This window comes from Berghia stephanieae, chromosome 1, assembly GCF_034508935.2.
Source record: "Berghia stephanieae isolate SIO BIC M18660-M18661 chromosome 1, UCSD_Bste_1.3, whole genome shotgun sequence".
Classification (NCBI taxonomy): domain Eukaryota; kingdom Metazoa; phylum Mollusca; class Gastropoda; order Nudibranchia; family Aeolidiidae; genus Berghia; species Berghia stephanieae.
Genome location: NC_088360.1, coordinates 43,138,185 through 43,164,094, shown reverse-complemented (window position 1 = coordinate 43,164,094; position 25,910 = coordinate 43,138,185). Strand labels below are relative to the sequence as shown.

Below are 25,910 nucleotides of genomic sequence, written 5' to 3'. Positions count from 1 at the left end.
TCTTGTCCATGACGGGAGGTCAGAAAACCCCATCTACTTATTTCTATTTAACTCATCACATGCTCAGTGTAAGCAATATTGCTCTTGATTTTATCAAGCTGATAAACATATGACGAAATAGTAGACAGCAATATTGCCCAGTTTGTCCAATGAATAAATCCAATCCTGAATAAATGACACTCTTAAAAATGGGGGATGAATCCAAGTAGGGAATAGATGTAGATTCCACGAGCACACTATCAATGTACTTATTTTGAGATCACCTAAATGTCTCACCCAGACACCAGCGCAAGATCCCACTAAGAGAAATACACTCAAATGCTTACATATACTTTCAAAATAACAAATATAACAATACTTAACAGAGAGATGATTTACAAGGAAAAGAATATCATCTCCCAAAAAAAAAAAATAACTATGCATTTGACTGATTCCCTCCCAGCCAAGCAATACGGCCAGGACCAGGGCAAAGCCAAGTCATCTCATTCCAAGACTATAAAGCAAATTGGAAAACAGATATAAGGGGAAAGAAGAAACAGTTAGCGCCACCCTGCCCACCCCTGACCTGAATTCACTTAAAACACGTGCCAGATTAATCTACTGGTTGACTGGTTGTCAGATTTGCAGAGAGGGAATGTTTGTTTTTGTTTTTAAGGCTTGCAACACATGTAGGTTATATCAGCGCCAGTAAAAAGGAAGAAAATTAGATAGTAAAAAGTTCTAGAATTACAATTAAAGCACCCAAGAAAAAGTAAGACATAGGGGAACTGAGAACAAATAGGGATCAGATGTAGATTCCATGAGCATACCATCAATGTACTTAGTTTGAGATCACCTATTATAAGTCTCATCCGGACACAAGTACAAAATCCAACAAAGAGGAATACACTCAAATGCCCACATTATACATTCAAAATATCAAATATAATAATACATAACAGAGAGATGATTTACAAGGAAAAAAATATCATCTCTCAAAACAATAACTATGCATTTGACTGTTTCCCTCCCAGCTAGGACTCCGGCCAGGGCCAGGACAACACCAAGTAATCTCATTCCAAGACAAAGACAGAAAGCATGTTGGAAAACAGATATAAGGGGATAGAAGACGCAGAATGTACCTCCCTAGGGAATGAGTTACTTCTCAACTAACATATTTATAATTTTTAACTATATCGGGGTAATTTTCTTTAGTCCATAGCAATTGTTCTTTCATTACTTAAGATACTATAAATCTGGCTTACAAAGAAGTTTCTTGGACTGAGCGTTAATTCATGCTTTATCAAAGGTCATATTGACAAATTCAAGTTCCTGCAGTGGAATAACCAAGTTTAATGAGATCAGAAAACCAGGCTTCAGAATAACAAAATATTCCCAAATCTCAGATTTTTTTCTCCAACATTTTAATATGTATAGCGCAATATCCACTAAATGTGCTCAAAGCGGTTTACAAGAGGCACCTGACCAACAGCAGCACGTAACATGTAGAATGAGACATGATTTTTATCAGGTGACATTACATTTTTTTTTCCAACATAGACAACACCGTTAACAGCCAGGTACTCATTTTACACCTGAGTAGGCATCCTTCCGTCTCAAGAGACGATGGTTTGCGCCCTGTATGGCTTTAGTCTCATCAGCCTTGTTGAGAGCAACGACGGGTGTGACTCAGCAGACCAATCCTTGCAGGGCAGTCTCTACTGCAGTTGTTGCACACGTAGTTTGTGTGTTTGGTATTTGGATCTGCTGCCTCTCTTTCCTCCTTGCTCTCCTCTCCTCAAACTTCTTTCTCCTCTCCTCACCCCTCTTCACTCCCTCCATCACCGCATATCTCCAGCCGCTGCGGTCATCAGCAAGCAACTCCCATGTGTTTGAGTCGATGCCTGTCAATTTCATGTCTCGTTTGCAGACATCATAGAAGCGCAGAGCTGGACGGCAAGTTGGTCGCCGTCCAGAAGCTAGTTCACCGTACATGATGTCTTTGGGTATGCATCCATCGTCCATCCTGTGTACGTGACTAAGCCATCGCAAACGTTGCTGGCAGAGCATGAGATGTATACTGAGGGAGTTCGCTTTCTTGCATTGCATTGTTAGTAAGTCTGTCCTGCCACCTGATGCTGAGAATTCGTCGTAGACAGCGAATTTGGAAGTTTTCCAGGCGGTTCTCCTGTCTGGCATATGTTGTCCAGGATTCACTGCCATACAGTAGGCTACTGAGTACACATGCCTGGTATACTTTGAGTTTGGTGTTCAAAGTGAGTTGGTTGTTGGTCCACACTCTCTTGCTCAGTTGTGCCATGACAGCGGCAGCTTTGGCGATGCGCTTGTGAGAGGTTGCTGGTGATGGTTGTGCCCAGGTATGTGAAGTGATCAGTGACTTCTAGCTCCTCGTTGTCAATGTAGATTGCTGGTATAGAGGGGACATCCTGACACATTACCTTTGTTTTCTTGATGCTGATCGTCAACCCGAATTCCCTGCATGCATGGGAAAATCTGTCCATCAGCCGCTGAAGGTCTTCCTCTGTATGTGAGCATAGAGCTGCATCATCTGCAAATAGCATTTCCCTTATGAGGACTGCAGACCTTGGTCTTTGCTCTCAGCCGTGCCAGATTGAACAGCTTCCCATCACTTCTGGTGTGTAAGTGGACGCCCAACATTTCCCTGCCTAAAGGAACATTTCAGGACAAGGAGAAAGAATCAGAGGACAAGAGGTTAAGGGGCTAGAAGACTCTACCAGTAGCAATGTCAAAAATTTTGAAAGTAACAGAGGGGGGAGAGGGGGGGAGCAAATTCAAATAGGTCATTTGGCAAAGCATCCACTTTACAAGCAAAGGGAGTGGTATCTATCCTAGTTGCAAAGTTTGCTTCGCAGTGGCTAGGTCTGTTCTGTTTGATTGCTTTTGAGGGTTATACAGCGCTTGCAACACGTTAAGGCCATATCATCGCCAGTAAAAAGGAAAAGAATGGGATAGTAAAAAGTTCAGGAATAACAATTAAAGCACCCAAGACAAAGTGGAATTGTTTCAAATAGGAGCACACTATCAGTGTACTTAGTTTGAGATCACCTTAAACTCTCATTCAGACTCAAGCGCAGGTCCCCACTAAGAGGAATACACTCAAAAATCTGCAAATCATTATCTATAACAAAAATCAGTAATACAATGCATAACATTGAGATGATTTACAAGACAAAAAATATCTTCTCCCTATACATTTGACTGCTTTCCTCCCAGCCAGGGCCAGGACAAAACCAAGCAAATCTCATTCCAAGACAAAGACGGAAAGCATGTTGGAAAACAGATATTATACGGGGATAGAAGACACAGTAAGTGCCTCCCTGCTCACTATGGGAGGTCAGGAAATTGTTACTGCCAGTTCAATGATACAGAAACAGAAGTGAACTCCAGTTTTATAGATCTGAGGGGATACTGAAGATGAATCTCTCACTCAATGGAAATGAATAATTCATGAAGAGAGCGAACTAACAAAATCAATTGGCTGTATTTTCAAGGCAATTTATTATCATAACATTTCATCAAATGCTCTGAAAGCACAAATGACGGGAAAGACACGAGTTGAATGAAATTCATTTGTAATTGTAGACATATGATTTTCAACAAATAGAATGTAAAAATTGAAGATCAATGTAAATTTAAATCAATTATTTTATATGCACATCAACAAATCTTAGGAACCCAAAACTAAACCACTATGAATATTTTCAACTGGAAGAACAATCTTTGAGGGCAAATGTAATATCATCTTGGCTCAAATTCAGACGAATACGCATTCGAAGATCTAGTCGACTTGACTCAATAAGAAGTAGACGCATACTCCCTAAGCGACTGCAAATGGCAAATAGCTCTGACAGAGTTGGTGCATGGATACCTGTAATTATAAATAAAGGATGGCAAGATGAAAACCATAAATGAATATCGGTTATTCAAGAGTTAATTCATATAATATATATAAACTGTCTAACTTTTCAAACAAGAACAGATTAGCAATATGGCAATGCAAGAAGCAGCTTAAATAGAAAAATCTGTCTGTCACTAATTCTGACAAAATGATTTCTATAGCTTAATCGGAACACAAATGTGTACTGAAACAATTTAATTGCTTTTATCTTTGATTTTTTTTCGTACAATGAACAAAAAAATAGAACAAACCCATTCAGCAGAATAAAAATGGCATCACACTACGATTTTTACAAAACGGTACTCTCATAAGTAATGCACACAATAACACCATTTACAATTCATTCCCTTAGGTCAATTTCTCAGAATTCAAATATATGTCTATTTCAAGGAAAAACAAAGAGTAAATAAAGTGGACTAGAGCAATTAATTATGTAACTGGTTTCTAATTTCTAATGCCTTTGGACAACGCCTGCTGGGTTTGTTTATTTTACATAAGAGGCGATGGGCAACCTATAAATAATGATCAATAATATGGTGAAATGCAGCGTAAGCTCTATAATAATGCACCATGTGTTGTTTTTAGTTGACAGGAATAGCAAAATTCTGTTTATCGCATTATGGCTAGTTGGATTATTGTGAAAAAACATAAAGAATGATTTCTAGTCAAATAAAAGTTCTGTGTTAACCCTTTTATAGTTACCACAATAGACATGTTTTGTTTTTGCAGGCTGTTATCAAGGTCATTTGCATAATTGATTGAAATTCTGCTTGGTTGGAAAGGAACCTGAAGATGATTCAGTAACGCAGTTTTGACTGTAATTAATACAGAATAAAACTACTTAACTAGTGCATAAGAAAACTCCAACCTCTATAATAATAATAAATAAACTGATGACGAGTTCTCAATTAACATCGTTTGTATAATCTAGACACTGTACTGAGTTGTGAGTAGCTTGTCACTATAGCTGAAAAGGTCAACATTGTTATGCTTTTTCTTTTGATGATAGGAAAATGAAAGTTGCTGCTGTTATTATTATTATTATTATTATTATTATTATTATTATTATTATTATTATTATTATTATTATTATTATTATTATTATTATTATTTTTTATTCTCATTAATATTTTTATTTTTATTATTATTATCATTATTATTATTATTATTATTATTATTATTGTTGACGATGATATAATTTGTTCAGAGAAAACTTATGGTCAGGGGCGGCCGGGACAGGCCTAAAATAAACTCTTTGAACTTTGATAAAAGTTTCCCCAACGACTGTAATTTTTTCCCCCTGTCGCTTATTTTGTTTTGTTTTTTGTTGTTGTTTTTAAGGGTTTTACGGCGCTTGCAACACATTTAAGTTATAAAAGCGCCAGTAAAAAGGAAGAAAATGGGATAGTAAAAAGTTCTAGAATTATAATTAAAGCACCCAAGTGAAAGTAAGAAAAAGGGGAACTGGGAACAAATAGGGATCAGATGTAGATTCCAAGAGCATACCACCAATGTACTTAGTTTGAGATCACCTATAAGTCTCATCCGGACACAAGCACAGAACCCAACTCTCGGGTCGTCTCAGCAAAAAATGTGAGTGAAAATTTACATTATATATTAGCTCTAACCACCATTATCGAGCACTTTCGTACCTACAAGTACCCACCAACACATAAATATATATATATATATGCATTTTTGGCCATTTTTCTTCTTTCCTCTCTTAAAAAAATAAGTCATAAAATTTACCTTCAAATCTGCACAGGGCCATATGCTGATCATAAATTTTCGAGAATTGTGCTTCCTCTATGCCAGCTCTTTGAAATTCTGCAACCACTGCTTTAAGAAACATTTGCTCCTGCAAAGACAAATTACTAGGAGGAAAGAAGAAAAAAATGTCAGTTTATAAACAGGTATATAAACACACCATAAGTTTCTCATTGTTTTTTAAAGTAATTTACTGTGTTATTCTTTTTTCCTCTTCACATCTTTATTTTTCTGTGCACTGCAGTTTCTTCACTTCCAAAGTAAATATGGTTCTATCATTCTACACCACCCATCATGACAAAAAGCAGTCCCTATCCACCAGCAACATTTAACATTGTAGGACAAGACCTGTTAGGCGATATTACAATTTATTTTCTCAGACAGAACAATGCTGTTAACTATGCACTGCTCAAGGAGGAATGGGAAATGAACCCAGGACCTTCTGATCTGAAGGCGGGTGACATACCACAATACCAAGGCATGGCCATGGAGGTTAGGAGATATGAATTTGTGGTGGTGCTGGTGGAACTACTGCATCTTATTTTTGATTTGTTAGGGGCTTGGGGTTTTTTTTTTTCACTTCATGCTATTTTACTCCTCTCCTGATTAATCAATTCGTAACAGTTAAAATGATTACAAACCCACTAGAATTACCTGATAGCAACTATCTTGGGTGAACTAAACATCTCTTTAACAGCTTGATCAATATCCAACATACTGATACACATATTGGTAGACTGTCCAGCAATTCGAGCTTGAGCAATCTCTGTAGATCTTCGGCAAATGTCAAGAGCCCTTCTAGCATCTCCAGACACTGCAGCAACCTAAGTAATCATTGAAAATTTGTGATTTTATAGAAAAAGATGGTGAAGACAATCATTTCATCATAAGTCAAATCCTAGCACGGTTGAACAAAGTAAGGAGTTTTCAAATAGTCAAATACCATAGGACATAAATGACAATATAGGACAAAACAAAATATTAAAGAAATCCTGTTACACAAAGCCATCTTATTTAAAAGCTGTTACAAAAAAACACCAATATTAAAATCGTTTTAAATTGGAAGTGGTAAGCAACAATCCAACTGAATAACCCTGCAGGTGATATTTTCAATCAGATGACATCAGTACCAACAATAGTCTTTCATCTCTCAAAAAATTGTTTGCTCTATGTATCCTGAGATAAAAGAAAAATAATCTCATGACCTAGAGGGCTCTATTTTCCTTTAACCTGACATTAGATTTTCAGTTTTCACAAAGAGAGTGGGAGCAATGAACAACTTCAAAGTAGCCAAAGTCACAATTTTAAAATATTTTTTAGGCAAAAACAGAGGATTAAAACCAGATGAATAGTGTGAGAAATTATGATTTGAAAGAAATTCACGTCTGACAGGTAAGCAGAAGGTCTGAGGTTCAATCCCAAGTCGAGGCAGGCTGATTTTTTAAATTGTATTTTTCTCTCTGCTTTGTCTGGTACTGTTTCATACACACTTTTTTAGATCATCAAAATCAAGAAATCAGATTAAGATTCACTTGCTATCAAACAAGAGACTTGACCAATGAATGAAGATTACTTAACAAAATTTCATTTAGCTTACCTTTCGAGCTGCCAACTGGATTGCGTCACCTGTAAAAATGTTCAGTCCTTTTAACCGGGAAGTGACAATTTCTTCCAATTGACGAAAGTTATAAGGTTGGAAAGTCATTCGAGTTAGACCCTGAAATCGAATTTTAAAATTTGATCAGATGGATGGATACTTTGCTTTGAAAAAAATTACAGCTCTTTCATTGACTGAGAGGGACATAATTTTTAAGCTGGTTGTCCAAACTCACAAATAATCACATCTTGGACATGTTTGTGTGTGTGTGTCTGTTTTTAGGGGCTTTCCAGTGCTTGAAAAACATTTAGCTCATTTGAGTGCCAGTAAAAAGGAAGATAATAGGGGAGAGTAAGTAATAATTAAAATAAGTAAGACAGGGAACTGGTTCAAATAGGGAACAGAAGATTGCACAAGTAATCTATCAACGTGCCTATTTTGACATAACCTGTCAACAAGGATGGTAATGTGTTGGTTACAATAGGGTGATGATGATGATGATGATGATATGGAGGTGATTGTAGAAGAGTTGATAATGATGATGATGGTGCAAATTGCAACATAACATTTGTAAAAAGTCGTTTTGTCTTAAGTTTGTGAAAATTATGATTTGGTCAGCCTGTTTGAGTGAATATATTATTATTAGCAATAAATACTTCATAATCTGTTATGTAATAGTAGTTATAGTTATCATTTAAGCTTTGAGCAAACTGCAACTTTTACTTTTAGAGGAGCAGATGAGTAACATAACAAAAGTCTAGATACCTAGCTCAGACCTGCCAACCTTTGGAATATGGAATCAGCCTACTGCGATTGCACCTGAATGTGGCCAACTGCGTTGAAGGTCTAAGTAAACAGAAGACATAACTTAACTAAAAATTTGTATTCTTATATATGTTGGTTGGAAATTACAGACAATCGGAAAAAATAGGAGAAAAAAAAAAGAAAAGATAAAGTAGAAGAAGAAGAAGAAGAAGTATAATTAACTTTCAGAATGGTACATTCACACCACCCGAAGACTGAATGCTTTTTTAATCTTGTTAAGATGTCCCTGAAAAGGCCTGACAAAATTGCCCTGGTCTGTAATCATGGGTGCTTCTGCTTGAAGAGCAACATTTGCCCTTTCAAAGACTGGTACAATTCTAAAAATAAATGCACAGTAGATAAGGTTTCGTTTACAAGATATAAAAGTATGCAGCCTACTCAGTTTTGTGTTTGGATTTTCAAACTCTTGCTCTTCAGTGGCTCCATTTTCTTTGATGCTATCTTGGTGTCTTCCACTGATTGCTTCTTACTTTTCTTCCTCTCTTCCTTTTCTAATGTTTCATATTTCAGCTTTGAAACACATTTCAAGAGAGGCCGCCACAGCTCTCAGAGTCTTAAGGCATGATGAGAGGGACAGCAATCGTGCGGGCAATGTTTTAACACTTTCTTGACTATTCTCTATTTTCTTGAGTTATATAAACATTGAAATTCAGAAAACTCCAACTGCTTTTTCTCACTATGTTTAAAAAAATAAAAGACGTCCACAAGAATTTCTTCAATTTTTGCAGGCAGTGCCTTAGCAGCCTTTTATAAATTTATTAGATGGCAGGGGCATCCAATCACAATTACTTCAGGAATGTCACTATGCAACAATTTACTAACACCCTCATGTTTCCCTAACATCACATTGCAGTTGTCTGCACTGAAACCTACACACAAGGAAAATGCCTGACGTCGAAGAGGAAAAAAAAAAATCGCATAAAAATTTATTTTTCTTTTATAAAAATAAAATTTTTTTTTTTTTTTGGTCTTTTCCCCAAAATTGAAATCCAGGACAGTTCCGGACAATCGGGGACGGTTGGCAGGTCTGCTAGCTGTATCAGAAGTGTGTGAAAAATTATATTCAATATTGAATATTTACATTTAAAATTTTTATAGCATAAAGTGGAAGTTACAATAGGTGATTCTAATACAATAACTGACTTAGACCACAGAAGTACATGACGTTGCTGGGAAAGAATTCAGAACCAGCGACCAAAAATCAGAGTGAACGATGTTGCACAGTAATGTTCACAGACTCCAATCTCATTTAAACTCCACAGCAATGACTTTCTGTCATCCATGACCCGAGTTATCTTGGGTTACAAATGGAGTATAAAAATGTTACAAATAATGGGGGCAAGATGCTCCTACGGATAAAGCATATGACTTTTGAAGGAATTAAAACCAACTTACCAGGCGACTTGCCACCCGTTTCATCATCATTCTCTCTGGTAAGTCCATGGTATTTGCAACGGCAAGAATGATGAGCTTTGCTTTTACCTTGGTCGGCCAGTCAAATATGTTGTACATCACATCTTGTTTTTTGGTCCACAGTAAATCCAGCTGAAGGGGACGTATTGGGGGTTAAAGAGGACAGCCATTATTAATTAGATATCATTTTTTAAAAACTCAAAACAGAGATACCATTTAACTTGATTAAAAAAGAAAATAACCCTTGCAGGGGAATTCTGAATATTAAACCAAATAAATTAATATCAAGGAAATCCCGATAGATAAAATGGAATTTTACATTTTTTTTGAATAGCATTCTGGCAAGCCTATTATTCAGCCTTGAGAGAGAGATTTAACCAGTGGATTATTTATAGTAACATCCTGTCTCACAAATAAAAATAATTTTTACTATTAAATGACAAGTGAACAAAGTCTGAATCTGGCCAATTCAAGACTAAATGAATTGAAGAGGATTTAAAATTTCTGAGTTGACAGCCCTAAAGTATAATTTAAATGTGCCATCATAAATGAGTATACTCACTTCATCTACTAAAATGACAACAGGACGAGATCGGGGGCCAGGATTGCTGAATTGTTTTTCAAGAAGATTGGCAGCATGGTCCACAGTTGCTTTCTGCCCAGTCAGACCCTTGAAGATGAAAAACAAGAAAACTTTACAATAAAACAAAATCGCTTTAAAAGACAGAAAAGATAAGACAAAACCAGCAAGGATAAAAAGGTATCAAATACAAGACAACGAAGATGAAAATTTGTAATTTTCTGAGTAAAGCATTTATTAAAGTGACATAAAAAAAGTGCTTTTCAATATATGGTGGAAACCATTTATAACAGACCCGATTATAACAGGGATTTGGATTTTTCAAATCCCCGTTTTTTACCTCTCTTTGTCTCTATTAAAAATTATCGGTTATAGCATGGCCTCACTAGAACCAAATCGGCTATAACAGGGACAATGCCTTTTCATATGGGAACATTTTATTTTTTATGCAACCAGGGACGTTGTGCGATTAAATCTCTATGTTAATGACTTTGATTGAGCTCGATTAACCTTGATTTGTGGACGGAAAATAGAAAAAAAGGCCAGATTTATGATGATAAACTAAATTAGATATTATATTAAACTACACTTTTACTTGTACATTTTAGGCTTGGTTCCATTGATCGGGTTTATAATAATTTTTTTTAAAATTTTTTAAATGTCCTACATGTTAAATGTTGCTGTTTCAATTAAGTGCTTATTTCCCTTGTATTTCTGATTAACAGGGATCGGCTATAACAGGACTTTTGCTCTGGTCCCACCATCCCTGTTATACCAGGTTTCCACTGTATGACACTTTCTATAAACCCCCATAAAAAATCCCAGAGTAAAATCTTGTGCTTTTATGAATTTTTTGAAAACATTTGCCTTGTCTAATAATTTTTTTTTAGAATTTATCGCAGTGGTTCAGTTCTTACACTCCAACAATTGGAAATTCCAATTGGAATCATATATAAAACCATGCAGTGAACATTATGAAAAATAAGATCAGAAATCTTATGAGAAAACATCATCACATTAACATTATCATCACTTCTGTTTATCCAAACTGGCACCTTCGACTTCAATAGTAATTTGAAACTTGTAACAGGATAATTTTACAAACCTTCAAAATTTCAACATATGCCTGTCTTGGGTCAGCAAGACGCATTCCATTGATCTCAATAAATTTGAAATCATTCAAATTGCCATCATCCCGCTCTTGTTCCAAAAGCTTCATCACTTCCTTCACAGTAGCTGTCTTGCCAGTCCCAGGCACACCAGATATATACATACAACTGCAAGATGGGAAATGAAAATTAAAAATTTAAAGAAAATAAATATAACATCAGCAACACTGGTGTTATGATATTTTTAACAATCTCACGATCTCAAATTTTTAGCATCTATCATTTCTTATGATAATCCAGAACAGCAGGCATGCCTACCTTCAATATTAAATTTCAGGGACATTTTACGGATAAAACCTCAAATATCAGGAATGATACCCTGCGCAATAAATAGTAAGGTTTTAAAAGAGTCAAATATATGACATCAAGAGCATAATATGGTTACAATGGTGTCAGAGGTAATTTTAAGTAGTTACTAATCGGCTTGAAACAAAAGGGGTATCCTCACTCACTGTTTTACTATAATAACATGCTTGGATAACTCGTCACTGGTGAGATTGACCGACCACAAAAAAGGACAGAATTTTTTTCCAACCATTGTGAGAAACAATAGCTCCAAATTATATGGTTTGTACTAGTGGTGGTAGGGATGATGATGTGATGGGAGTTGTAGTAGTGGTGGTAAGAATGATGATGTGATGGTAGTTGTAGTAGTGGTGGTAGGGATGATGATGTGGTGGTAGTTGTAGTAGTGATGGCAGGGATGATTATGTACTGGGAGTTGTTGTAGTAGTGGTGGTGGTGGTGGTGGAGATGATGATGTGGTGGTAGTTGTACAAGTGGTGGTTGGAATGAAGAAGTGGTCCTGGTTGTTGTAGTAGTGGTGTGAGTAATGATAATATAGTAGTGGTGGTAGGAATGATAATGATGATGTGGTGGTGGTGGTTGTTGTGGTGGTAGTGATGATGATGTGGTGGTTGTAGTAGTTATGGTGGTAGTAATGACGATGTGTTGGTAGTTGTAGTGGTTATGGTGGAGATGAGGATGTGGTGGTTGTAGTAGTAGTGGTAGTAGGGATGATGATATGGTAGTTATTGTGGAAGTGGTGATAGGAATGATGATGTGGTGGAAGTTGTAGTAGTCGTGGTAGGGACGATGATGTGGTGGTAGCTGTTGTAGTAGTGGTGGCAGGAATGATGATGTGGTGGTGGTAGTTGTAGTGGGCGTGATAGATATGAGGATGTGTTGGTGGATATAGTAATGGGTATAGTGATGATGATGATGTCACAATAAGGTGATCAGCTTACTATGCCAATAACCACTGAGTGACAAGAGAAATTGCATTTCTGAGTGTGGCACATAAGGCCGTGAAAAAATATTTTAAAGGCATTATTCTAACCCCATCCTCACCCAACCCCGTTATCTTTCTGCTGAACAATTAATTATACATTGCTTTTATTCTTCTATACAAAATAATAGTTCTAAAAATATAAATACATACCCTCCAGTGCCGTCTAAAATTTTCCCTTCCACAAAGCCATAAATATCAGAAAACTCTGCTTCTCTGCATGGCAATGATTCTGGTACAGCACACACATGTAATCTAAAATCGAACAAGAAAAATGAATGTATGAGAAATTGGGGGTTAATCAAAGGCTGAATACATGCCAGTGATAAAAGGAAGGGGAAAGGGGTGGAATTGTTTGAATTTTTCTACGAAAAAAAACAAAACATAATGCATTATGAAATTTATATACTTAATATTTTTATTATAATGCCAGCCTCTGAATATATGTGGTAGAAAACCTCTGCATATTGGAAAAGTATAGCACAACAGTATCATATGAGCATGTAAGATTGTGGCTAAGATTATATCATTAAAAATGAGGTCTCTAATTGATCATGCTAGTTGTGTGACTGTTTTGTTAATGCATTTTCACTGTTGGTTACAAATGCCCTTTCATAGTGGTTAGTGAGTAAGGAACAAAAGTGCCATGTCAAAAAACTGGTTCCAATCTCATTGGAAATGTAAAATCACTCTTCCAGGGCAACTGATCTGGTTTAATAGTGATGGCATATAAATTTGTAGTCTAAATAAATTGTCAGTAAGGATAATCTGTCTTCGCTCTTTTACACCCCATAATTCTAAGAATCTGCCCATGCATCCTGCCACCTTGTGGTTCAATATGTAACATATTCATTATTAGTCCTCCAAAAGGACTGGTTACATACAGACATCTTTGACCTGTTCCATGTCATAATGTAGCCATGAAATGGGCTGTTAGCTAAAAACGATCGATAAAAAAGGCTGGAAAATATTTTTATTTTGGCACCTCTTTCTAGCATATTCCATAGCATACTCATATTTATAGCACACTCTCTATTCAAATAACACATAAATATTGTTTACCTTGCTCTTGCTTCTTCAAGAGAACTTCCAAAAGGAACAACCTCTCCACAGCGTGATGGTATATTGGGAGTTGCTTTGTTCAACACCCAAGATGACCCCTTCAAAGGTTACAGATGATAAAAAAGTAATGATCTTAGATCTCAATAATTATAATATTACACAGAAATAAATTTCTAAACACACACAAAAAAAGACAAGTTGAGCAACAGGGATAGGTTTGATGAAAGAAAGGTTAATCATCCTGTGCCATCATATAGAGATGAGAGTGGAGTATTGGAAAAATCTAATACAATGACTAAAAAAGACCAGGGATGAGGACAACGTAAAACCCTTGACAGCTTCTTATCAAAAAGTAAATCATCATCATCACCATTTTCACTATTATTATTATTATCATCATCATCATCATAATTATTATTATTATTATTAATATTGTTATCATGATGATGATGATTATTATTATTATCAATTCAAGTAAGGGTAAAAGGAGAGCGAGCAAGAGTAAAGTCTCCAACCTATCATGGAAGGTCAGATATCCCACTCAGGAAAAGAATGAAAGGGAATAGGAAAAAATTAGCAAAGGAAAGAGTGGAAGGAAAAGAGAGAAAGAAAATAAAACAAACCTTTGGAGTGTGATCCCTTTTGATTATAGACTTAGAATATTTCAATCTTTCACCCCTGACAGGTTTTTCACTTTCAATCTGCATTTCTTCCTCCTCTTCATCTGAACTGGAGCTAAGCTGTCCTTTCTTTGCATTAAAATCGGGGTCATTGTCAGAATCATCATCGTATTCAGCATAATTTACCCTGAAAAAAAAAAATTTTAAATATACATTTTAACAATTTGACAGCAATTTCAGGTATGCTCACAAAGTATAATCCCCAGAACTCATGATAGAGATACCTATAAATTACATTGAATATCTTTGATAATCTTTTTTTCCTGGCATATGAAGCTCAGCAAAACCAATATCACAGACTCATGCATCATTGATAGTGGGAAATTGGAAAGAGTCGGGAGCCTAATGAGCGATGAAAGGAAGTTTCTATCTCACAAATAAATTGGATTGAAGAAAAGGAAATAAAATCATTATGCACAATCCAACAAGAAAAAATATCCACACTTTCAAAGGCTAACTTGAAAAACTATTTCCACTATTCTTATATTATTTTCCACATCATATACTACCTTTATGGAATGGTTATATTATAGATGTTGGTGATTAGCCCGACAATCATAATTATCTATATGTTAAGTTATGATCAGATAATTTTCAGAAGTTAGAATCACAGAATATAACAAAATAAAGGTCAGAAAAAAAGGAAAAGTTTTTGAAAAAAAAATTAATAATGATAACTACGATGGATGGTAGTTGCAACTACCAGGACAGCCTCTTGAGTTGTCTATCAAAAGATTTAACCTACCTTTTCTTGATGGCACTCCTTGATTTCCTTTTGATATTGTTGTTGCAATTATCATCATCATCGCTGCTGCTACTACTGGCATAGAAATCAGCATAGGACTTCTTACGAATGGATGCTTGCCTTTTTGGTGTTCTCCTACACGGTGAAGCTGTTGAGTTTGCTTGCTCATCTATTTTACAAGGTGTCAAGCTATTTTTCAAATCTTTTGGACCACGTGAATATTTACTAGGAGTATGGTTGCTTTCATCTGGTTTATGAGAACTTTTAACTGATTTCTTTAAATTGCCAGGACTCATAAAAACGTCTGGGGAGTCGTTAACATTCATATCTTTTAAAGATGTTGCCAATTTTGGTAAAACAACCTGACATGAAGAAGACAATAAATCATCTGATGAAAACAAATTGACAGACAACTTCCTTCGTCCTTTCTCCAAACTTTCAGGTGTCTTGTCTGAACCTCGTCTGGATGCTTCAGGTGTTTTCATTAATTTTTCACACTCTGGAGCTTCAAAAAGTGATTTGCGCCTAAGAGGTGAATTCAAACGGCTCAACAATCGGGCACTGAATGGAGAAGGATGTCCTTCACCTGATTGTTGCTTAAGAAACCTGGCAGACAAACTAGCATACTTTTTTTGTTCATCATCCAAAGTGTTTTCTGGTGTCTTTTTAATATTATTTTTATCTTTACCACTAGAACCTATTTTGACTCGTTTTGATGGTACTCCAAAGGGGCTATTTTCATTCCTCTTATTCATAACAGAGCTGTTGACTATGTTTTTAGTTGGTCTACGTGGCGTTGGAGAACATATGACCATATTGTTATTTTCTTCTTCATCACTGTCCTCCATAATCAAATCAACAACATTTCCTTGTTTAAGTCTTGCAAGTTTCATCAATGGTGAAGTGCTGTTGGAGACTAAGAAAAAGAAGAGATGTGTAAAGATGAAAAATTGAAGAAGAGGTACTGATTCTTTTTCTAAATTTCTCTAAAATCGTAATCTGTAATTTCAGGGATTTATCTAAAAATTGTAAAGTCATTTTTAAACAGTAAATCCCATTGTCTAAAACAATAATTTTCATTGCCCATTCAAGCAAAATAATCTAGCAATACCCAGAGTCATAGCCAAATTAAGTTTTAACTCTGGTTCAATATGAATGGAAATAGAATAATCATTTGGTGAATCAAAAATGCAAATTTTCAATTAAGTTTTGAAAACTCTAAATATTCACAACTGATGTTTTGAATGATGAGGGTGTCATGGATGGAAAGGAAAAGAAATGAAGAAATTTTAGAAAAATGGCAAACAGAAAAAGATCACTGATAACAAAAATCATCAAACGCCAAATGGAATTTTTAGGACACATTATCCGCCACCCTGGTTTGGAAGTACTTGCCTTGACTGGAAAGATGAATGGAAAAAGAATAAGAGGAAGACAAAGAATAACGTATTTGAAAGGGATAAGAACTTGGACAGATGAAGCTGAGAAAGGTGGCGCTGCTTTAATAGAATTGGCAAGAGATAGATCAGCTTGGCGGAAGATGACCTCCGACGTCTGCTTCAGATATGGAACTACATGAGATGAGATGAGAATGTTTTGAAATTGAATAGAACGAAGTGTAAAAGCTATTGATGTCCAACATACAATATCACTAGATTTGACTCGTCTAAATTTAGTTAGCATGTATATGTTCAATTGAATATTATGAGAACTGATAGAATTTATCTGGTTGGCTCACATAAACAACAAATAGTCCTATGATGCCAATCACCACCATTTTATATGAAGGTCAATGCACAAATCAGAGCAAGTTCATTTTTCTATTAATTACAATCAAAGATACAATGAAGGCATTGTTCAATTACCTGAAATCTGTTTGGTTTCTCTTTCTGAATCTTTAAGAGATAGGGGAGACCTTGCACCATTGACATTTATTGACTCTTGACCCTGCTCAGGTTTTTATGGAGGAAATTTGAAAATAACGTATGAAATTGAATCATATATGTTTACATTTAATATAGTTATAACTAATTGTAAAAAAAAAAAAAAAAAAAAAACCATTTAACTCATAAGAAAAAAAGAAGGGAGCAACAATAGAGGAAATGTAGTTTACACTTGACTTTGGCATTCACCATGATCTGGAAAGTCTAGAAATACATATCAAGAGCATTTCCTTAATATTCACAGAAGAATCCATTAACCTGCTACAAGATATTGAACAATGATAGAGAGATGAAAAAAAAATTATGGTGTTATCTTTTTTTTTTAAATACCAGAAATGGAAATAGAATATCATGGCAATACTCTATTTGAAATGAGCAAAAAAAACTTACTTTATCATTCATTCTGTTCAGATGAGAATTACCATTCGGAGTTTGAAGTTCTCTTTTTGCTTTTATTTTTTTTCTCACTGGTGTATTTTCTTTCTGGAGAAAAGGAGCATTGTCTACATCACTTGTCATGGAAATGATGGCCTTCCCATCAAAAAACTGATTACAAACAAACGTTGGTTCTTCTGATCCATTATCTTCAATTGTTGGAGACTTGTTATCAATAATATGAAGGATCTGATAAGGATAAAATGGAAAATACAAATAAAATATTATATCATATCCAAAACAATCATAAATAAGTCTGTAATCAAATACACGACATGATGTTTTTGACAAGGGGGTTCCAACAGCTCAATTGGTAGAGCACTCGCTTCACATGCAAAGGACTGTGATAAAATCTGGGCGAGATCGAGTTTTTTTTCTGCCCAAGTACGACAAAGGGGAATTAGTGCAAACAGGGAACAGATATAGATTCCAAGAGCACTCTATCCGTGTACTTAGTTTGAGATCACCTAAATGTCTCACCCAGACACCAGCCCAAGATCCCACCAAGAATAATACACTCAAACGTTTACAAATCATATGTTAAAGATAAAAAAAGGAAAATTTTAAACCAGTCCAACGCAGAGAGATGATTTACAAGGAAAAAAAATATCAACTCCCAAAACTATAACTATATATTCAACTGTCTCCTACCAGCCAAGAACAGGGTCGGGACAAGACTAAGTAATCTCATTCCAAGACAAAGACAGAAAGCAATTGGAAAACAGATATAGGGGTATAGAAGACACAGCAAGTACCTCCCTGTCCACTATGGGAGGTCAGGAACCCCTACCAGGAGGTAATAAGGTTATGCAGTAAATTATCCAACCAGTTACAAAATACACTAGGCATTGTTGGACTTACTACGAAAGGCTGACATTTGACTGATGATGCCAAATAGTATCTAGGTTACAACAGTCGACAAGACACTAAGTCAATGTTCATTATAACCAAGGTTTTAACTAATCTGTGGTTTAATCTGTTAGTTATGTCACATTAATTTATATTTGGTTTAGCCAGATTACCAAACATTTCATCAATTCATTAATAATTCCATAAACTTTAGATTAACATACCCTACACTTTCCAATGATAGATTCTAATTCAACCTCTCTCTCAAAACTTTTGCTAGCGTCAAGAATCACTTCATTTTCTTCCATATTCTTTCCTTTTAACATTTTTTTCATCCTTGGGGTAGACATTTCCTCTTCCTGCCAGTACCAACGAACTTCAGCAAACTTTGGTGATTCAGATTTACTGTAAGCACGCTCTGAAATAGTCATAAAAAATCATAAACATAAAAGCATAACTTAATGTCAAAATCATGCAAACAGTATCTTTGAATTGTATTGCAAAGAAAGATTTTTTCTTAATTGCAAAGAGTCGAATCATTTTAACAACAACAATAATAATAATAATAATAATAATAATAATAATAATAATAATAATAATAATAATAATAATAATAATAATAATAATAATAATAATAATAATAATAATAACAATTTTAAAAAGCATTAATTTTTATTTTTTCAATCCAATGTATCCCAACACTGAAAGGCTACATATTCGTAATGCTGCCAGGTGTGTTTCTGGTCAAAAGTGTAAGCTAGTGCACCATGCATTAATAAGTAGTAGACCTGTAAATGAGCTCTATAAAAATTGACTGAAACTGAAACTCTTCGTAATTCGTCGTAGCGGTAAAATCCAAAGAATCAAAATGAAAGGTAAACAGCAAGCTCACTTGAGCAAAGCAATGGCAGAAAACTAAATTGCGAGGGAATTAATTAGGCTACTTACCATTGTTCCTTGTAATTAGGTACCCAATCAGTGAAGAAACTTAGAAACGGTCAACCAGTTTGTTTACAACATGAGGTAATCGAGATGTGCTCGCTTGTAGCAATCATTTAACTTTCGATTTGAAGGTATCTACATAACGAACTTCCGGTGTTTCGAATTTTTCTTTCTCATACTTTTCCTGTCCTTCAAGTAAATGTGGTCAATTTTGGCTTAGACGAAACAGTGAAATTTATCGCTCGGCGGCTCAGTTAAAATTGGCTACGACAGGTTTCGAAAGTGAAAAAATAATTTCACGAAGGCTGTGTGAAAATACACTGGGTGTGTTCAGACACGGCAATTCTAAAAAGCGTCGCTTAGCCTTGGCAATATATATCCATCATTAATATAAACGGCCCATGAGCTATGCGTGGGGCTGTGGAACATTCCTAGTTAACTTTACAGTCAATCGACTACGATTCATGAATTCTTTCTTTATTCATTTCTTTCTTCCCTTTTTAAAAATATTTGAATTTGACGAATTGACTGATTTCAGTTAATTGACTGAGAATTTACAGGTCTATAAGTAGGTAAAACTAAGAAATTAATAATTAACGTGCAAAAATAACAACAAAAACAAAAAAAAAGAAAATACCTTTTTCAAACAAATCAACAATTTGAGCAATATAACAATCTTTAGGGTCCTTTATGCCCGATAGTGCAGCACTATCACTTCTGGAAATGAGTATGCCATCTCCAATACTGTAAATTTCATCTTCTAATTTGAATGATCTGAAAAGAAATGTTTTCAAGGATAAGGATTTTATATTTATCAATTTGAATAAAACAAAAATATTTCAAAATACTTTTGTTGTTCAGTCGGTCCATTTCAAAAAGCCAAAAATCGAGTACTACTAAGACAGGACTTATCTTAAAACACTGCTAATTATGCCATTAAACCAAAAAATGAGGGGTGTTAGCAATGTTTTGTGGCAGTCCTTTCACCACTAGTACTGTATTTTTATTTAAATAAAATTAAATTGAGCTTTTCTATGGCGCAATATCCACTAAACATGCTCAAAGCACTTTACAAGGTGTCCCTGTCCAACAGCAACATTTAATATTTAGGACAAGACATGACACCTGTTAGGCGATATTATATTTTTTCTCAGACAGAGACAAAACTGTTAACAGCCAGGTACTGAGTACGGTGAGAGAATCTTCTTTTGTTTGTTTGGCAGGACTTCCTTAGTTTCACAGCACTTTTATTATATTACTTTTAGCCATCGTGCTTTCATTTAGCTGCAATGTCCAATAAATATTACTATCATAAATTTGATCTTTAGAAATGATGAGATTGTTTCTAATTTCAAAAATAATTTGCTGAGTCGGTTGTCTTTTATGACTTCCATGGACGCCATTACTACTGAGTTACCATTCAGCTTCGTGGATTGTAACTGGTGGCAAACATCACGTTTCATCTCTCACTAACTTTATTCTATTTTACACTTTTTATTTCTATTCTACTATATTGTAATGCAAACGTAAATTATAATAAATCCATTTGCAATATTTCGGTTAGAATTCACTGGCCTTAAAGCTGCACGACTAAAGAACAAAGTGCCCCAGACACTGGGAATCCTCTGATTTAATCATCTATATTTTTTATTCAGTTCTGTATCAGGACATCAAATAATTCACATCATGCTTTGTGACAAATGCTCACATCGGATATAGGCCACTTTTTCATTACTTCCTTTTCTTGGGGTCTTAGTTCATATCATCAACTATTTCCGCTATGTACAGTGATATCTACTTTTTTTTTTTCTGTGAAAAATATTTTTACAATTGGTGGTGTTCATTTGCGATTTCTTCTCTTTTATTTATATCATTACAGATGGGGGATGGGGGTTCGGGAGGGGAGAGATGCTTTTTTGTATTTTTTTTCCAATGGGACTTTTGCCATTCGCTGCTAGGAACTTGTGGAAAGAGTCCTTAACTAACTCAGGTAGATTACTTTGTCATCCTTTTTTTGGGAATTTTTACAATTAGGTCTTTCTCTTTTATTTATATCACTACAAAGGATGGGGGATACTTTAAAAATTATTTTGTCCAATTCATGGGTTTATTAACTTCGCATATTCGTAAAAGAGGTCTTCAATATAAATCAATATAAATTTCATCGATATAATTTAAATTAGTGCTTCTATTTTTAGATTTTTAAAGTTTGTACAAAAATTAAATCGTTTAAATTTAAATAAATTTCAATGTTTTATTGGTCGCTATTTTTAGAATTTTCTTGTCATTTTTAAGCAAAAGCTCAGCACAGCAGCGACACAAAGTTCCAACTTTCCATTGTCAACTGATTCATCAGCTCAGTCGATAAGTCTTCGAACTTCTGATCTGAACTACATGGGTTCGAGCCCCGCTACTGACAATTATAATTATAATTTGAGTATGAGTATTGAGTTCATCGTAGAGGGCTGGTGGCCCGTTGATGGTCTTTGGATCGGTCTCCACCAACTTGTGGAGGTCAAAAGGCTGACTTCAATGGAAAATCTGTGCTGTATTTTAGATCTTGCAGGAAACTGTCAATTTGGCTTTTAAAGCTGTTTATGCTTGGCGCTATAATTTCATTTGATGTGTATGCAATGTTGCTAACATGCGCTTTTATTTCAGATTCATAATCATTAACAAATAAAATGGATGAAATAGATGCATGTATGACGATACTAATGATGTATTAATATCAAATCAAAGATTGAATAAAAATCTAAGTTAGGGAGTTGACAAATCGTTCTTTCTTTCTTTCCCATACAAATACCATGCCCATACTTTTTATTAACCTGCTCAAAAAAAATCCCTCTTTAGGTGCTGTGTCCTTAAAAAAAAACAAAAAAAAAACATGGAAGTGTCAATTGCCAAGGAGTGAGTCCTTGGTAGTTGACAGTTCACCAACTGCCAAGGAGTCAAATTGGAACTCTTCAGCTGCTTGTGGTGATTTCAGTCGAGCCTCCATTTGCGCACATACGAATCTCGAATCACGTCACTTTCTACTTTCTTCGATTCACTCATTCCTTGTCAATCGTTGTGGAAAGGATCAAGTCAACACGTGTTGGCATTTGTTTTTACTTTTTATGTCTTTTTACGAATTCCAAGACAAGTTAAAATTCAAAACAAAAATTACTGTTGATAGTGCGGGGCGGTCCTTGGCAAGCTTAAGGACCACGGTCCTACGGTCCTTGGGAAATGAAGACCGCAAGGACCGGTCTCTAGACCGGTCCGTTCATTCTTGAACCGTTAAAGACCGCTACACGATGAAAACCGTGGCCTACAGGAGTAAAACACACGGAGTAGTCACACTCATTTCAAATTGTAACCTAATTAGAGAAGAGGGGTGATGCCTTCTTTATTTGCTCACCGTACTTCATTGTTACTTCGATAATTTAATAAAATTTGAAATTTATCCCCATTAACGGAGATAATGGCATCGCCCAAGGCGTTGATCGAGTTGTTCGTGGCGTTGATACACACACGCAACTCCTACCCCTCCCCTCCCCCCCCCCCCCCCACACACACACATTAGAGGGCAGCGAGCATTGAAGAGTAAGAGAGAGACGTGAAGTTATAATAAGAGGGGGTGGATGAGGTGATAAGAGGGGTCGATGGTGACTTTTCGCCAGATCTAACAAACTCAGCTACCCATTCATTGCTGAGTAGACAGGGATTCAGAAAAAAATCGACTGCACCCGGATCGATCTCTGGCCCTTTGCGTATAAAGAGAGTGCTCTATCAACTGAGCTATCGGGGTCCCCAAATATTCTATTGGACCTTTTAAAAATACAGACGTTATAACTGTTTTTTTTGGACGGAAGAAACTAATGAAACTCATATTACTTGATTAGTTAAAACACCAAACGAAATTTTAATATTATTGTATTATTTTAAATGACAACAATGCGATAGAAAGGAGTGGCGACAAGAGATGGACAAAAGAAAACAAAAAAATCAGACTTGCAACTTGCTAGGTTCGACACACACACACACACACACACACACACACACATCTTTAGTAGTCACATACATTTCAAACAATAACCCATTAGAGAAGAGGGGTCATGCCTTCATCATAGATCATTGTCATTGCGATCATTATGGTGTAGTAAATTTTGAAATTTACCCCGTATAATGGAATCGTCCAAGGCGTGCGCCTCCTGTTCCCCCCATCTCACACACGAAAGGGCGGTTTGCGGAGTGGAGGGAGGTGGTCGTCTGTCTCTATGGTCGTCTGTGTCGTTTAGTGTATGGCAAAGGGGGGTGGGTGCGATTAATTAAGTGGGATGGGTGGTGATTGGTGGAAGATAGGCAAAGGACCGAGACAACGAATCGCTGGGGAAGTAGTATGGCGCGAGACCGTTGAAAGGTGATAAGAAGTGAGGACCGCCGGCGGTCTTCCTCTTTGGGACTGGACCACGGTTCACAGCTAAAAGACCGTGGGACCGGTCCTCGGTCCGGTCCTCAGCGCGGCACTAACTGTTGATTTCGGATTCAGCAAAAAAAAAAACAAAAAAAAACAACAACAAAAAAACAACAGAATGACGAAGTGGCAAATCTCTGCCAAGCTCTATATTAAAAAAGAAAAGTAAGATTTCCTATATTTTAAAGGAAAAATACTGCACATCGTCTTAATAAGGAACAATTAATGTAAAACATTTGTGCAACAAGATCAATCCATGGCAGTTAATAGTAAATAACTGACGATTTACCAACTGGCAAAGGTCCGTGACAAAAAGAGGAAATATGAGAGAGAGAGAGAGAGAGAGAGAGAGAGAGAGAGAGAGAGAGAGAGAGAGAGAGAGAGTAAAAGAGAGTATTAATTAATATTAATATTAATAACATCACTCTGTGGCAATACATCACTTCATGACACTAAATGTACTCCGTGGCAGTTAAAAGTACACATATGGTAGTTGATGAGAAAGGACACGGTCCTTGGCAATTGACAATTTGACAATTGTCAAGGTCCTTGGCAATTGACGCTACCAAAAAACATAGCCTATCACTATCATATCAATATCAAGTAATTGTCAATCAGAATCATTATTGTCAGCGTATGTTGTGATGAACTGAGAAGAAAATTATTTGGCCTGGACCTGGCACACTACCAGCCTTACCATTTCTTTCTGTCAGTTAAGGACGTGAAAACCTTTAACTTTAAAAATAGTACACACAGAGTAGAGGTGTAGTCAGTTAGGTTATGAATGATAACGACATGAATAGGCTTGGCATGGACTTAATCTGAACCATATAGTTGACCATTCCGCCGCTGTCACATCAGTACAGTAGTAGTAGTAGTAGTAGTAGTAGCGTTTGAGTTTGAGTTTGTCGAGTTCAAACAATGGAAGACGCAAAATCCAATATTAATCAAGATACTCTAATCCGTTGAGAAAATGAATTATTGCAATGTTCATAATCTATAGTTTAATTAGATTGAAAGTAAAAGACAGCAAATGTGCCTCTTCAACTAATCAATTACATTGATATTTGTTAGCTATTGATCATTGATACCTGAAATGTAAATAATATGGTCGTCTCCTGTCGATTATCCTTCCCTCACCACCAACCCATTGCGCCTTTGATGGTTTGAAGAATGAAAAGGATGAAGGGATTGGCATTTCAAGAAATTATTCAAAAAGTTGTAAATAATGATAATGACAGATTAGAGTTCAACACTAATCACAATTTGAGAGAGATTGCTTTTTGTTGTTCGATGATGTCTGACACTGTTTATAGAGTTTGTGTCTTGTCGTGTCGAGTGTCGGGAGTCGTGTTTTTGTTGTGTTTTTTTTTTTGTGAAATGGCGGGTGATTGATGAGAAGTCGTTGAATGAAAGTTTCGATCACAAGGTAATTTTTGGGTAGCACAAGGGGTTGGTAATGTATGGAAGATGACAATGATGGTAGTGTCAAAGGATGTCTATAGTAGTGTCCAACGTGTACTTGAGTCAAAATGAAATTTTTGGTTTATTTTCAATGATTAAAATATAAATCAATGACTTATTAAATGTTAGAATAAAAGCAACAGTAAACTTTACAGGATCCAAGAAATTAGAATGATAATAATAAATAACATAATAAATGCATTTCGACATTGAATTCATATAATACGTGAAGTTTAATAATAATAATAATAATAATAATAATAATAATAATAATAATAATAATAATAATAATAATAATAATAATAATAATAATAATAATAATAATAATAATAATAATAATAATAATAATAATAATAATAATAATAATAATAAAAATAATAATAATAATAATAATAAATCTTTATTGTCCTCCAAAAAAAAGTGGTAATTTGTCATTCGGTTACACATTTAAAACAATACAATATTGACAGACACACTCACACAGATGCACATTAGTAACATCGTAGCAAGGGAATGCATCGTAGTCATCGAAAAAAACAAACAAACAAACAAAGACGGCATAAATAAATAAAACCCAAGGAACAACGATACTTGTCTCAACTGGCTAAAAACAATTTAGCTTTTATAGCGCAATATCCACTAAACGTGCTCAACGCGCTTTACAAGGGGTCCCTGGCCATCAGCAACATTTAACATGTAGGACGGGACATGACGCCAGTTAGGCGATATTACAATTTTTTCTGACAGAGATGCCGTTAACGGCCAGGTACTCA

At 35.5% G+C, this 25,910-nt stretch overlaps 1 protein-coding gene across 1 annotated transcript; it reads right to left on the bottom strand.

Moving 5' to 3' along the window:
- Positions 1-3,495: 3,495 nt before the first annotated feature.
- Positions 3,496-25,062, bottom strand: LOC144975283 (uncharacterized). The gene is made up of 16 exons (XM_078919228.1): positions 24,765-25,062; positions 19,852-19,988; positions 18,497-18,690; positions 17,379-17,612; positions 16,911-16,992; positions 15,046-15,961; positions 14,244-14,427; positions 13,621-13,718; positions 12,712-12,813; positions 11,207-11,378; positions 10,084-10,191; positions 9,504-9,653; positions 7,284-7,403; positions 6,341-6,510; positions 5,669-5,793; positions 3,496-3,889 (listed from the first exon to the last, which is right to left on the bottom strand). The coding sequence occupies exons 1-16, from the start codon at positions 24,869-24,871 to the stop codon at positions 3,723-3,725; spliced, it is 3,066 nt and encodes a 1,021-aa protein (XP_078775354.1). The 5' UTR covers positions 24,872-25,062; the 3' UTR covers positions 3,496-3,722.
- Between the last annotated feature and the right edge of the window lie 848 nt (positions 25,063-25,910).

What these genes read in the sequence shown, in the direction of transcription:
- LOC144975283 (XM_078919228.1), bottom strand. Translation starts at nt 24,871, where the DNA reads ATGCCAATCCCTTCATCCTTTTCATTCTTCAAACCATCAAAGGCGCAA. An exon ending in CCATATTATTTACATTTCAG is followed by an intron (nt 19,989 to 24,764) that starts GTATCAATGATC and finishes ATTTCTTTTCAG; the next exon opens with ATCATTCAAATTAGAAGATG. An exon ending in TCCAGTTGGCAGCTCGAAAG is followed by an intron (nt 6,511 to 7,283) that starts GTAAGCTAAATG and finishes ATGATTACTTAG; the next exon opens with GTTGCTGCAGTGTCTGGAGA.